The sequence below is a fragment of the Lipotes vexillifer genome, unplaced genomic scaffold, assembly GCF_000442215.2.
Source record: "Lipotes vexillifer unplaced genomic scaffold, Lipotes_vexillifer_v1.1 scaffold61, whole genome shotgun sequence".
NCBI classification, from domain to species: domain Eukaryota; kingdom Metazoa; phylum Chordata; class Mammalia; order Artiodactyla; family Lipotidae; genus Lipotes; species Lipotes vexillifer.
In genome coordinates, this window is record NW_006787051.1 from 169240 (window position 1) to 184278 (window position 15039).

The following is a 15039-nucleotide window of genomic DNA, read 5'->3' on the forward strand; positions in this document are numbered from 1 at the left end:
CTTAGTTCAGGGCCAGAGAAAACAGATTCAGGACAGACTCTTTGGTGGAAAAGAGGATGGCAGAAGGGATTAGAATGATCTTCCGGGAGAACTGGCCTCAACTGAGCCAGATCACCAACACTAGGACTGTAGAACCATCACAGTCTGTCTGGTCAGGGGTTTGTCAGGGAGAGGGAGTGTGCCTAGGAACTACACTAAGACTTGAGGAAGGAGAACAATGAAGGGCAAGAGACACTGAATCCTGAGAAAGATCCTAGAACATTCTTACTCCACATGCACATGACTAGCCTTAGCTCTAAAACAACTCTAGCTTAGCAGGGTCCTAAGATATCCCATAACTTTGTCCTTCTCATCTCCGGGGACTTTTCTGCAAGAGAAAAAGCTCAGATGAGTTTAGAAGAAGAAAAAGGACAGAACTTCAAATAACGCTTCAAGAAAGTGGTAAAACCTGCACACCACCTTCTAGTGGTCTAGAGAAGGAAAGAGCAGAGCAAAGCCTAAATAAATGAAAAGACATATTTTCTGCAGTCTGCAAGAGAGTTGTCATTACTCCAGAGCAAAAGGCCTGATGCTGTGCAAGGCCCAGTTAGGGCATGTACTGATCAATGCATGATAACTTGACTACAAACAACAGGAAGATATGTGGGTACCTTGGTCAACTTGTATCCGCCATGCACCCAAGAGATGATAATCCTAAACTACCACATGCTGAGTTCTCACAATGTACCAGCATCATAGTAAGTGATTTACATGTAACAAAGACATAGATGGAATGCTAACTCAACGTATGTCTAGTCCAAAGCACTATACAGCTTCCAAGAAGTGCCTCCCCACCAATCCCCAGCATGGGGTGTAGAGTAGGGACAACAGCCAGATGAGGGTTGGGCTGGATAAAGCTGGCTCTCAAACAAAAACAAAGAGGAGTTAGCCCAGCCACTCAGGCCAGATCTAGCTCCAAGGTCTTTTGGAGAGACCAAAAGAACTTAGCCAGGGGGCTCAGGGCCATGCTTTGTCATTTGCCCTGACAGAGGTATTTCACTGATCTAATTTACCCAGAGAGAGGTATTTCACTCTATCTGCTTCAGTTCTTACCACTAACCATAAACCCTTAGAAAGTCTTACTGAGCAGTCAGGGCAACCAACAAGGTGCAAGGATAGGGAACAGGAGAAACTTGAAACTGAGCCCTTCTCTAAAGAGGCTGGGAGAAAGGAGGCCAGGGCTGAAGAAGAGAAGTATACCAGAGAGCTGACCCTGGGCCACAGGAGAGCTGACAAGAGACCCAACATCCAGACAGATATATTGGTGGGAACAACATGGAACAGCATGATTTATAGGTGCCTCACATACAGGACAGCAAGTATGTCTTCCACATGGTTCAGATACATTGTTGTGATTCACCAGGAAAACACCAAACACAGAATATCCTAATCACACATCCCAGAAAATGGCCAGACTGAGGAAGAGGAGGAACATGCATAAAGGACAGACATACAAGACTCAGACATAAGTCAATACTCAAACCAGCACAAGCATGGAAGACTACAGACAGACACTGAGACACAAGTATGACATGATATGTATCTGGAGGGGACCCAGGCAAAATGGATGAGGAGCTAGGCAAGTACACAGGAATGACATGGGCAAGAAGTCTCAGAAACCAGCACAAACATGTCGAGAACATGCAAAGAGTACACAAAGGAGAAGACCTAGGCTAAGTAGCTTACCAGTGAAGGGCTGGCTTGGCAGCTGGTTGAGAGTCCGCAAAGGGCTGCTGAGGAAGGGGCCAGGGGGCTCAGGGGCACAGGTGAAGCTTTCGTAGGCCTCCTCCTCCTCAAGAGGTAGTGAAGGCTCTAGAGGGGGCTCTGAGCCAGTGCCCCCATTGCTCAACGCCACCTCCAGCTCCCGGAGCTCCTGCCCAAAGCTCTCTAGTCCTGCCACGCCATCGGAGGTGCCCTCTAGTAGTTCCCCAGCTCCCTCCTGTGGCACCCGACGAACCTTCTTGGCCCCCTCAGGCCATGGTCCTGGCACCCCATTGAGCTGGGGAGGGCGCAGGTGGCCAGGGCCCTCCCTCACACCCAGAGCCAGTGCCCCCCTCCCCAGCTCCTCCACCTCCCCTTCCCCTGCATGGCCCCTGCCCTCCTCAGGCAGTAGGCTGCGTTTCTTAGTCCGGGAGCCAACAGGACTGGGCTCAGGAGGGGGCCGCTCGCCATCATAGGGGGCAGACCAGGTACGGCAGGCTTGGACACAGCGGTCCACACCAAGGCGCGCCTCACGCAGATACTCCAGGTAATTGTCTTCCAGCTCACCGGGCTCCTCCATAGGGCTGGGCCGTCGGCCAGGGCTGGAGGCTGGGGACGCAGCAAGCCCCGGTGAGCGAGGAGCTGGGGTTGGGGACTCGGAGCCACCCAGGCTCTGCTGTCGCAGAAAGAGGGCCAGACGAGACGGCGTGGAGGCCCGGGGTACCGTCACCACAGAAGAGGAGTCAACGCTTGGGCTTCCGGGGCCTGCAGAGGGGAAACCACATAAGAGAGATCAAAGAGCCAGAGGTGCAGGAGGAAGGATGAGACACCTTGGGTAACTAAGAGAGAAGGCAATGAAGCAGAAGAAACATGGGACTGATTCAGACAGCTGACTCTCCACCCCTCAAATTAAGCTTTTCCTCATCCACCACCCCCTCCTCATTACCACCAACACCACAAAAACAATGGAAATACAAGAGTACAACTGGAGTGAAGAAAAGGAACAGCTTTGCTCAGTTCTTTGGTGGAGTTAAGGATCCACCCTACAACACCCCTCATCAACCTCCCCAAAGATGGAATGCCACTCACGGCCACCTCCCTCCTCCCACCTTCTTGCTAGGCTCCCCCAGAACCCGGACCATACCCGTCGTGTCCTCCCTTCTCCCTGCCTCTCTGCTAGGCCCACCTCGTGCCCACGAGGCATGCTCTGGACGAGGTGGGCTGGAGGCACGGTGCCGACAACAGCGTGGGATTAAGGAGAGAAACTTGTCTGCTGCTCGTCCATATAGGTCCACATCGCGCACAGCTGGCTTCTGGCTCAGCATTACATGGTTACACGGGACAAGATACCTGGGAAAGACAGCAGAAAAGGGACACAGGATAGATCAGGAAGGAAGGACAGGGCTTGGGAGAACATCAGTGGAACTATATGGCTAAGCCAGGCTTCGAGAGGACACACACACAAGCAACCCCAATGCAACCCATCACCCCAGCAATGCACAAGGCCCTGAGGGCCCGGAGGGTTCAGGATCAGCCATCCCTCAGCCCTGCCCCCACAGGTACCTGAGAACCAGCTGCAGCAGGACATCCTCACAGCTGAGGTTCAGTAGGGTCCTGAAGAGACTCAGAGAGACCATGCAGAGCTGGGGGAGGGGGGGGCGGGGAGTCACCATAAGAGTTCTCTACCCTCCAAGATGTTTACCAAATGGAAACCTCCCCAACCCCAGGCCCAACCAACCTCTCCTGGAGCAATGATGGCACAGGGCCTGGCACAAAACAATCATTCAAATATTAAATAAATGATCACATGATCTCTGTGGTCAAGACTTCATTATTCACAGATAGGAACGAACCACATGTCAGATTTAATGTATTTCTATAGACCATACACATGTCAGCAAACTCTCTGGCTATATATACCTGGCAGCAGAGATACCAGCAATACTTAAATGGAATGAATACCCATGAAGAGACCCCAGGAAATACTGGGACTGAGTGAATGACTAACAGGAGACAACAGCAACGTGATAACTAAGGGAGTGCCTGTCAACAGACTATAGCAGCATAGTAACTGAACGCCCACCAACAAAAAACCAGAGGGAACCTGGAAGAATCCCAGCTGGGAAGTGGGTGGGGCTGTGAACAAGGAGTCTGAGTCACCTCTCCAACACTAGTGTCTCTCTCAGAAGGTAGGATAAAGAAAAGTTCAAGGGCAGCTGACAGGAAAAGGAAAAAACAGGTGGGTCCAGAACAAGGGAAACTTTTGTTTTAGAAAAGTAAAAAGGGTGGTTCACCTCTGGCTAGATGAAGAGAAGAGACACATGTAAGCACTCCCTCACTCCTATGAATCCCCAAAGCACTTTCTCTATACTTCCCTTACAGCAAGTATACCTTGAGCACCCTGAAGACAACTATTGGGTCTTAGTCCAGGGCACTACCTGCACAGTCTGGGTGCTCATCATTAACTAAATGACTGCGGGGGAATTACAAGCCAATCATGGGACTTCCCTGGTGGCGCAGTGGTTAAGAATCTGCCTGCCTGTGCAGGGGACACAGGTCCGATCCCTGGTCTGGGAAGATCCCACATGCCGCGGAGCAACTAAGCCCGTGCGCCACAACTACTGAGCCTGCGCTCTAGAGCCCGCAAGGCACAACTACTGAGCCCACGTGCCACAACTACTGAAACCTGTGTGACTAGAACCCATGCTCCACAACAAAAGAAGCCACCACAATGAGAAGCCCGTGCACCGCAACGAAGGGTAGCCCTCGCTCACCCCTAGAGAAAGCCCGCGCACAGCAATGAAGACCCAACACAGCCATAAATAAATAAATGAATACATACATACATTTAAGGAAAAAACAAAACAAAACCAAACAAAAGCCAATCATGGTGGGAAAGAGATAAGATAGCAGTTCCCATTTTAGACAGCATGGACGTTTATCCTAAATGACCATTTTAACTAGCAATGAAAACATTCAGACTCACTGAAAGATTGTGTGGTAGGTAGAAAAAATGGCCCCTCAAAGATGTCCAGGTCCTAATCTCCGGAACCTGTAAGTTACCTTACATGGCAGAAGGGACTTTGCAGGTATGATTAAGGTTATTAAAAAATTTAAGATGGGGAGAGTAGCCTGGATTATCCAGATAGGCCCACTCAAATCACACGAGTCTTTAAAAGCAAAGAACCTTTCCTAGCTGGGTCAAAAAAAAGAGAGATCTGAAGCATGAAAGGGACTCAATCCACCACTGATGGCTTTGAAGATGGAAGAAGGGATCACAAGCCAAGGATTTAGTTGGTCTCTAGAAGATGGGAATGGTCCTCAGCTGACAGCCAGCAAGAAAACAGGAGTCTCAGTCCTATAACTACAATTAAGTAAATTCAACCAATGATCCCAATGAGCAAGGAAGCGGATTTTCTCCTAGGGCCTCCAGAAAGGATGCAGCCCCGCTGATGCTTTGATTTTAGTGGGGTGAGGTCCGTGTCAGATACATGCCCTACAGAACTGTAAGATAATAAATTTGTGTTGCTTTAAGCCACTATGTTTGTGGTAATTTGTTATGACAGCAATAGGAAACTAATACAGATACGCAGGCTAGCTAGCCAGCATGATTCACCTTAAGCCACAAAAGTCGGACTATAGCAGTTACAAAGTCAGGCCAACAGAATCAAGCTGAAAAGGGCTAAACAGGGGAAAGGAAAGCACCTGCATGTTTAACATGGGCATCCTAAAATCAGAAGAGATTTGGTTCCTCCAAGAACTGAGAGCCAAGAATAAATACCCTAAAACCATGAAAGGCTCCTGAGACCAGGGGACCAAATGCAAGACTAACAGAAATATATGCTAAAGACTAAAGACACTGAGGGAGAATCAAAGAAGTTAGGATAAGATTAAGACAAAAGCAAGACGGACAGAGCCCAATACAGGAAGAAAAAATCAAATCCTAGGAAGAAAATCAACATTCCCAAAACATGAACAGGACATTCCATGAGGCCAAACAGATTTAAGACCTTGGTCGAGCTTCAGCATAATGAGAAATAAAACTTTTTCAATGCCTTTGCAAAATTAAAGCTTTGACATCTCTTCCCTATCAGTTTATGACAATAATTCTTAACCCAAGGCATGTATCATAATTACATTTTGGAGCATTATAAAAGTACACATGCCTTGGGCCTACTCCCAAAGATTATAACTCAAGAAATCTAAGGCAGAGCCTAGAATCTGTTGTTATGGTTATTGTCATTTTCAAATTCTAAAGTGTACACTTGGTTCAGAAACACTGGTCAAATCAGAGACAGTCTAGAATATCTCATATACACCCTAACATAGCTTCAGAAACCTCAACTATACAAAACATAGCTATCCAGGAACCTTACTTACCTGGAACCCTACTACCAGGTACCTCAGTTATCTAGAACAGTTTTCTAGAACTTTTAGTGATCTAAGAACTTCTATTTTAAACACAAGGACCCAGAGAACTTCAATTATTTATAATAAAAGAAGGAAACAAAAATGGTTGACGGAGCCAAAATAAATGCCATAAAGTCCATGGCTAAACTAATGCTTTACTCCCCCAGAAAGACTTCAGGTCTTTATGACTTAGAAACAATTTACTCCTATTTTATATACATTTCTATTGGTTAAAATCTAAACTTCTTACCATGGTCTACAAGGCCACACATGATCTGAACTCACCCACCTCTCCTTCCCTTCTCCCCTTTGCTCACTATACCTCCAGTCACACTGGTCTTTCATTTCCTCAAATACATTTCATTTCCTGTTCCCCACTTACGTACTTTGCATGCATTGCTCCCTCTGCCTAGACTGTTCTTCCACTTGCTCTTCAATAGGCTAACTCCCTCATGACCTTTAGGTCTCAACTCAATGTCACCTCCTCAGAAAGGTTTTTTTGACCACTCTACTGTTTTCTAAGCACCCTGTTGGGTTTTTTATAACAATGACCTCAATTTTCAATTATTTTGGTTATGTGTTTACTTATCTACCTCCTCTATGAAGGAAGCTCCATGAAGTCAGCAACCACTGCTTACCATTATATCCTCAGTACCAGAGAACAGTATGACATATAGTGAACATTCAATCAAAATGTTCAGGAAGAAGGAACGTAAGCAGGTAGGCGGGCAAATGGGTGCCCCAAGTTCTATAACTCTACAGCAAATCCAGAGGGAAGAAAAGGTAAACGTACTAGTAGCAGCTGGATCACCTATCAAAGCAGACACAAAGCCTGAAGAAGTGATCTCAAGTCACCCACAGCAAGTCACAAAGCACTACACAGCTGAAGAGAACCTCAGGCCAACGCTACATAACAAGTGTCGCACAATGGCAAAACCTATAGCCATGACGAGCAGCCGAAGTCATCCAGAAAAGGTAACTGTGTCCTAGATTTGTATATTACAAAAGCAGGAGGCCACATTAAAATTGTACCCAAAACAGTTAAAAGTTTAATACTAGAAAGAAAATGCCACCTAACTTTGAAGTGATTGCTGGAGACAAAGGCCAAAGGAGGGCAGGAACACCCTCCCAGAACAAAGGTCGGAGAGAGAAGATGGCTCACCCAGGTAAGCCAGGACAGAGGTAGGGGCCATACCCGGGAGTTGCTGCCAATACGGGCAACAAGGGTGTCAAGGATGGTGTGGGTGTCATGCCGGTGTAATAGCAGGAATCGCAGGAAGGTACGGAGCAAGGCAGGCTCTGAAATACTCCGTAGGAAAAGTTCCAGATAAGCGGTACTGGCAATCATCTCCTCCACAGAGGTCTGGACAAAGAAAGGGAAAGTTTGGAAATTTAGGGCTTCCCCGCACATATGCTAAGCCATTTTCCCTAAGTTCTAAGGAGGTACCAGGAGCAGACAGGGAAAAAGGGAGGAGTACCCAGCCCACTGCCGCCCACATTGGTCCTGGCATTGAGGTTACCACCCCTCAACCTAATCCCTTAATCTGCCTTGCCACCCATGACTCTCACCTTGTGCAGGGCAGGGCCCATGACAGGCACCAGGAACCCATTATGGATATAATCTACCAGCTGCTTTTGCACTAGAGGGTGAGCCACCTGTAAGGGTGCAAGACAGAGGATGGAGGATTTTGAAGGGGGCCATTGTCAGGAAGGGAGCAGAATGGTAGAATACAAATAGGCACCCTACCCCCAAACTGAAAGAAAACCAGAACTCCAGGGAATGCACCCCCTCCCACCCCATCTCCTCAGAATGACCAAAGGCCAGACCTCCTGGGAACCCCAGTCCCACCTGAATGACTGCGTTGCAGAACTCTAGGGAACTCATGAAGAGAGCAAGGGCTGGCACCCCCAGCCAGTCCTCCCGTCGCAGGCAGTGCCAATCATCTCCTGGAACTTCAATCTTTCGGGGCAGTGAAGAGTACAGGGCACTCAGCCCTGTGGCCAGCACCTGGGGGCCATCCCCAAGGACAGGTTACCAAAGACTCAGATGATATAAAAAAGGGGAACAGGGAACTATTAACCCAGAGTTTTTATGTGAGTAGGGGTAAGAGCTATTACCAGAGCAGATATTTAGTCACCCAAGGTGCCAACACATCACCTGGGAACACTGGCCCATGAAGAGCCTTTATACTTGCCTTATCCACCTAAGCCCATGTTTCATCCCCACCCCAACTCCAGGTGCTGCTTTCAAACCCGGGGGGGGGCTACTTCCTGAAGGAGAGGGCCCTGGTACATAGTCCCTCCACATCTCCTGGACAGAAAGGTGCTCTCCAGCGCCTACACCATACCCTACCCCCCATCCCAGGAGGTGCTGACCGGGCAGAAGTAAGAGTGATCTGCGATGTAGCGGCCCACAGTGGGACTTCCAGCTGATAGAGCCATGAGCAGGAGTAGGGCATCACGGGCCTGCTGGCCCAGGGTGCCCTCTCGATGGACAAAAGGTACAAGGCGAGAAAAGAGGAGAAGACGGGGAGCAGCTCCAGGCTCAGGAGGTGGCTGCAGGAAGAACTCGAGCAATGAAGGCTCCCGGGCCAGACACACGCACAGCTGGCTGAGAAGTAGCACCAGGCCTTCATCCAGTGCTGGGCTACTGGGCACAGGGCGGCCACAGGCATCCAGCAAGATCAGCAGAGCCTCACGAATGGGACTATGCCGCAACAGTGGCTGGCGAGCTTCGCTCACTAGCATCTCAAACAGTTTCAGTTGCTCAGCCCGCCGTTCCTCAACCCCATCCCCAAGCTCATCCCACTGAAGCTGCCACGTCAACACACGGGTTAGCAGATCCTCGCGCAGAGCAAACTCCAGCAGGGGCCCAGGAGCCGTGGGAGCCGAGGGCACCGCACGATCCTCCGCCAGCAGTGTCAGCATCTGGTAAGTGTGGTTGCACACAGCACTGAGATCGTCGGCTCCCCCAGGAGCTGCCCTAGGGCCTTGCCGCTCCAGAATTCGCACCACCTGGGGAATCAGGACAGACAAGAGAAAAAAATTTAAGATGATCAGGTGACTAGATGGCAAGGTGAGAGAACAAAGAATGTTAGGACTTGGACAGCCAGTAGACTGGGACCTTTAGCATATAGTCTCCTACCTGGGACCAGTGATTCTTGAAGACCATGAGGCAGGTCTCAGGGTCAGCCATGACAGGAGTCTGCAGACTGGCCCCTTGTGGTACACGATGCCCAGGGCCCCGGGAGGCCAGTCTGCTCAGCCAGTTCATCCTCTCCATGAGGTAGGCCGGGCAGGGCCAGTGGCCAGAGGGCCACACTCTGAGAATTTGCCAGCCGGAGGCCTTCTCTACTTGTGTCTCTAGTCTGCTTCATCCGGTCTGTAGGAGCCAGTAACTGTCCATGGAGCCAGAAGATATACCAGGCTGGAGTAGTGAGCTCAGAGGTCACTGCCCGATCCAGACCTACAAATCTAATTCAAAGAGAAAGGATCAAGAGGTTAATAGAAGTTTGCCTCTCTCTACAGCCCAGCAGGAAGAATTCAGCACCACCACTCCACTGAGAACTCCACACACACAGTTAGCACCTTAAATTCAACATGTCTAAAACAGAACTCATTCCAACACTAAACCTGTGTTACTCCCCCCAGCCTTCTCCACCTTAATAAATGATACCAATATTCACCTACTTGTTCAGGCCAAAAACCTAGGCATCATTCTTCTTTCTTCTTGTCCTTACTTCTAATATCCAGTTCATCAGCCTATCATCTATACCCTCCAAACGTGTCTCACTATTGCAATAGCTTCCAATCTGGTCTTCACACTTCCAGTCTTGCCCCTCTGAGAATCTATTCCCCACACGGCAACCAGAGTTTTAAAACATAAATTATACTACATCTCTCCTCTGCTGAATACCCTCCAATGCCTCCCTATCACACTGGTAATAATCCAAATTCTCTACCTTGGTCTCTAGGGCACTACATAATCTAACCTGTATAACCTCCTACCATACCCCTCCTCACTCATACTTTACTCATACAAGGCTTCTTGAATACTTGCTCTTCCCTCTGTCTGGAGTGTACTTTTCCTGATCTTCACATTGCTCACATCGCTCAGTTCTTTCCAAATGCCATCTCCTCAGAGAGGACTTACTTAACAATTCTATCTAAATAGCACATCTCCCCACCTTCACTCTCTAGCTTCCTAATCCTACTTTCTTCTTAGCAGTTTTTTTACTTTCTAAAAATATTTATTTGCTTATTTATTTGTCTATCTTCCCCACTACAATGAAGCTCATTGAGGGCAAGTTTTCTCTGTTGTATCCCCAGTACCTAGAGCAGTGCCTAGGGACTCAATAAATATTTGCTGAATGTATGGATGCTTAAGTGAATGAGTGAATGAACAAACAAAGAACAATCAGGAAATCCAGTCTTGATCTGACTCCGGCCCTCTGGGACTGTTGAGGAAGAAATTTTTTTCTAACTACTACAGGTCCCTCCCTAGAAGCCTACCCAGGAGGAAATACACTAATAGACCTTTAACTGGCTGAATAATCTTAAGAGGTAAAAATTCAGAGCCAACCAAAAGAGCAAAAGAATTTTCATTCTAGCAAAGAACACAAGGATACACTCCCATAAACACACATATACCCACTCCTGTCAGATGCATCCAACACTCACTCCTGGGGACATGACGTGACACCCTCACTAGAGAATGGGGAAAAGTACCAAAACAGCTGTTGGCCTCGGCCATGGCTCACAGTTCCTTCTCATCACATCTACCACCCCCTCAATAATACTGTCTCTCAACAATATCTCACAAGTATAAAAACTTCAGAGGAAAAAAAACAAAAAAACTTCAGAGGAAAGGTGTGGTTCAGTTGTCCTTCCTCTTTACACTCAATAAGGCTAAAGGAACCCGGAGACCTGGCAACAGGCCCACATTTGGCCTCCAGTTGTATTAACCACCATCCCTTCTACCCAGATACACTCCCTCTCACCATTATCAGCGCACACTAAAGGAAGATAGCAATTATGCTTAAGAAAACCTTCTGGAGAACAAAAGACAGTCTTTTTTTTTTTTTTCAAAAGACAGTCTTATAAAGGGTGGGAGCAGTCCTAAACAGCAGGCAGGGCTCACTCATTGATTAAGTCGGTGTACATCATACTGATAAGTGCTGGGACACTGTGCTAATAATAGGTAAGCACTGGAAATACAAAAATGGATAAAAACAGTTGGTGGAGCATAAACAAAAACTCCAATAGATATTATAAACAGAGGTACTTACAAAAATGTCATGGGGGTGCTAAGGAAAGCAACTAAATCTTCCTGGGAAACTATAAGAGGATTCCAGAAAAGAGGTGATATCTGATTTAAATCTTTAACAACGAGATACTGGCCACAAAGAAAGCAGACGGAAAGGCCTTCTTCATATTAACAACAGTATGTTCAAAAATATGGCACTGTGAAAGAACATAGCAAATTTGAAGAACAGTTGCAAGTTTGGTGTGACAATCTCAGACTATTTAGAGAAGAGAGATACAATATTAAGCTGAAGGGTAAACATGGATGAAGGTTATAAATATCACTGAATATCATGCTAAGGACTTTGGGTTTTATCTATCAACACCCTGGAATAAAGGAGGTTTTTAAACAAGGAAATGACAAGATCAAATTTGCCTTTAAAAATATGTCAGATAGCAACATATGGTGGAGCAAAGAGAGACCTAACCTCACACTCATACCCCAGGGGAGCTGAAGAAGGGCCAAGCATCCAGTCTCAGCAAAGTAAGGCCTTAACATGTCCACAACTAAACTGCTTCCAGCTTCTAGAACTCAATGCCGAAGACTAACAAACAGCTTCTACCTTGGGATGTACCTGGGGCGCCCACTTCTGCTCCACTCCTTGACTAACATAGAGCACTGCTCACAGACCCAAGGGGAACTGGCCTCCAGGACTTTCCCTCCCCACTCCAACCCCATTTCTTTCCAAAGAACTCAAAGAGAAAAGCCACACTGAAATCACTGTCTCAGAACCCACAAGCTAACACTTAACCTGGACCCTCTTCACGTACTTCGGAAATCTAAAAGAAAGCCACAGCTTGGTGTTCCTGTCACACACCTAAGACTCCCTCACTCCCTGTTAACCCTGAAAAGTTCAGAACAAGACAGAAGAGAATGGGATCACCACCCTATTACTGTGCCCTTTCCTCCCACAGCAAAGTCTAGAGAAAAGTAGATCCCTCTTCCCAAATTTACCTACAGGCTCAACCACAAGGAAGAGAGAAGGAGATGATCTTTCAGACCCCCCAAAATGGCCAAGGTCAAGCACTCACCAGAGGGCCCGAAATACAGCCTTATAGGAACACTCAGCAAGGGTGTCCACCAACCTCGGAATAGCAGGCACGAGGCAGGAAATTGCTCAGTCTCACTTATGAACCTTTGCCCTGGGAGAGGCAAAGAGGGAGGAAGGTGGGGGCAGGGATACACCTGCAACATCTACGGCAGACAGAGACCAAAACAACCTTCTAAGAACAGGTCAGTGAAGTTCTGAGGCTTCTCTCCCCCTACAATGGCTCTTCCTCTTACTGACATAAGAGGCAGCAATGGGTTCTTACAATAGATTCTGAAAGTAGAAAGATCTGATTAAAACTTCATAGTAATACAAAAGGGAAAAACAAATAAACAAACCCCACCTCATAGGAGCCTACGATCTAGAGCTCAGCTCACACATATCCTCTCTGCCTGTCTATCCCTCAGCCTATATGTATGAGACAAATGGGATATCAGTGTATGGTCCTAACTCACTCCCTCTCCTCTCCCCAGTACCACCTCTGCTTCTTGCAGGGATCTCCCCACCTCACTCCAGCAGAGCCCTCATAACTCACAGCGTGAACTCTATTGCATAGTGACTCCCCTTTACAACAGTAAATGCCCATGTCACACACGGCTTTCTCCACCCCTTTTGCAGAAGGGCGACAAAGAAGTCAAAGAGGAGGTGAAACTGAACTAGATCCTAATGGATGAGGAAAGTTCACTGGGCAGAGAAGAAAAGGCATTCCTAGTAGAGGAAGCAGCTATTACAAAGATTTCAAGGCTCAAAAAAGTAACATGTTTGTCAGGGAACTGTGAACAATTTATTCAAGCTAGAACACAGAGTAGAGAGAGAGAGGCCCGAGATGAGGCTGGAGAGGTGAGCTGAGGCCAAATGATGCCATATTAAGGAATTTGGATGTTATCCTACAGAACACAAAGAGTCAAAAGTTTTTAGCAGAGGAGCTCCATGATCAAATTTGCATTTTTAGAAAGACCATTCCAGGGACGGATTAGAAAAGAGCAAGTCTGAAGGCAGGAGACTGTCTGGGGAAAAACATCCAGATGAGAGATGAGGAGGTAGTAAACTAAAGCCTTAACTGTGAAGATGTAGCTGTGGAGATGAAGAAAACAGATAATATAAAGGGAAATGTATTAAGATTTTCGTGACTGACTACATACAGGGGGTGAAGGAGCAGAAATATGGAAGATGACACTGAAGTCCTTGCCTGGATTGCGATGTGACACACGGTACAAAAGCAGACTTTCAAAGCAAAGACAATGAGTTCTGTTTTGGACACGCTAACTGCGATACCTGTGGAGATATACCATAGATCACTGAGTAAATATGACTGGAACATAGAGAGAGACTGAGACTAGATACAGACAAGTAATCACCTCATTATGATATACTTTCATATTTCACATTCTCTCTCTCAACTGGAATTATCTTTTCATGTGTACATCTCTCCCAACCAGATTGAAAATTCCTTGAGACTTCACAGGACCACATCTTATCTATCTTGTTATCTCATAAAATGTGAGCATCACAAGGGCAGACTACATGCTGAAAGTATTTGCTGAATGAATAAATGAATTACTATATGAATGAATGAATTTGTCCTCCCAGCACTTGTAAGAGTGCCTGGCACATAGCAGATGTGGAATAAATGGTTACACACAGCACTCCAAGCATGTTTCTATCTCTACATCCTCATCCTCATCTATGCTTCATCTCCTCAGATCTACCACTCAGCTATATATATCATAAAGCAAAATCCATTATACTTAACGCACTACTATTCAACAAAGAATTCAGTATAGCAAAGCAGGAAGCTTACGAAACCCAGTGCTTTCTCCAGAACAGCCAAGAATTTGGACAGTCCCTAAGAACCCTCGGACATGTGACTTGGCTCACCTATCACTATCACAATGTGATCCAGGTATTATGTACACCTGTTCCTATGTTTCTGCCACATTATTAAACAAAAACTTCAAACCCATGTCACCCTGAAAGTCTCTTTAACCTCTTTTGGAAACAGAACAATTACAAATCATAGAAAAGCCTTTTTTGCCAGGATAACGTCCTCCATGTCATCACAACCCTTCCTGTACATCACATGCTTTTTACTCCACATCACCTTCACTCTCTTTTACAAACTTTTTTTTCCCAAGCCACTGTCACTCTCTTGAGACCAAATTTTGGGTCCAGCTTTGCCACTTTATCACTATGTGGTCTCTGGCTCTTCGATTTGATTCTCCATCTATAAAATAAGAATTCCTGCCCTTGCATACTTCACAAGGAATCTATGTAATTCCAGTAAATTACATAGATAAATAGTAAAATCTGACATCGCTATGTAATGCATGAATGCAATTTAGATGTCAGATAGTAATTCTACTGTATAAATGCATGCTTCCTCAACATAATTCAGCAGGCACACTATCATCACCCTAAACTCCTGGATTTCATGAACCAGTAGAAATAGATTAAAAAAATTTTAAAATAGGATTGTTACTTTTTATTTTGGCACATAGATCCGTTTTTTAAAACCCATCATCCGCTGCCACCATTA

At 46.5% G+C, this 15039-nt stretch overlaps 1 protein-coding gene across 1 annotated transcript in view; it reads right to left on the reverse strand.

Annotated features, from left to right (window-relative positions):
• Positions 1-9442, reverse strand: part of FHIP1B (FHF complex subunit HOOK interacting protein 1B) — a 13671-nt gene extending 4229 nt beyond the window's left edge. The window contains exons 1-8 of the mRNA XM_007459863.1: positions 9296-9442; positions 8527-9165; positions 8000-8158; positions 7720-7806; positions 7346-7513; positions 3304-3383; positions 2927-3090; positions 1726-2505 (exon numbers count right to left, since the gene is read on the reverse strand). Coding sequence (XP_007459925.1) covers positions 1726-2505; positions 2927-3090; positions 3304-3383; positions 7346-7513; positions 7720-7806; positions 8000-8158; positions 8527-9165; positions 9296-9433 — 2215 coding nt within the window. The 5' untranslated portion in view covers positions 9434-9442. The remainder of the gene's footprint in view (positions 1-1725; positions 2506-2926; positions 3091-3303; positions 3384-7345; positions 7514-7719; positions 7807-7999; positions 8159-8526; positions 9166-9295) is intronic.
• Between the last annotated feature and the right edge of the window lie 5597 nt (positions 9443-15039).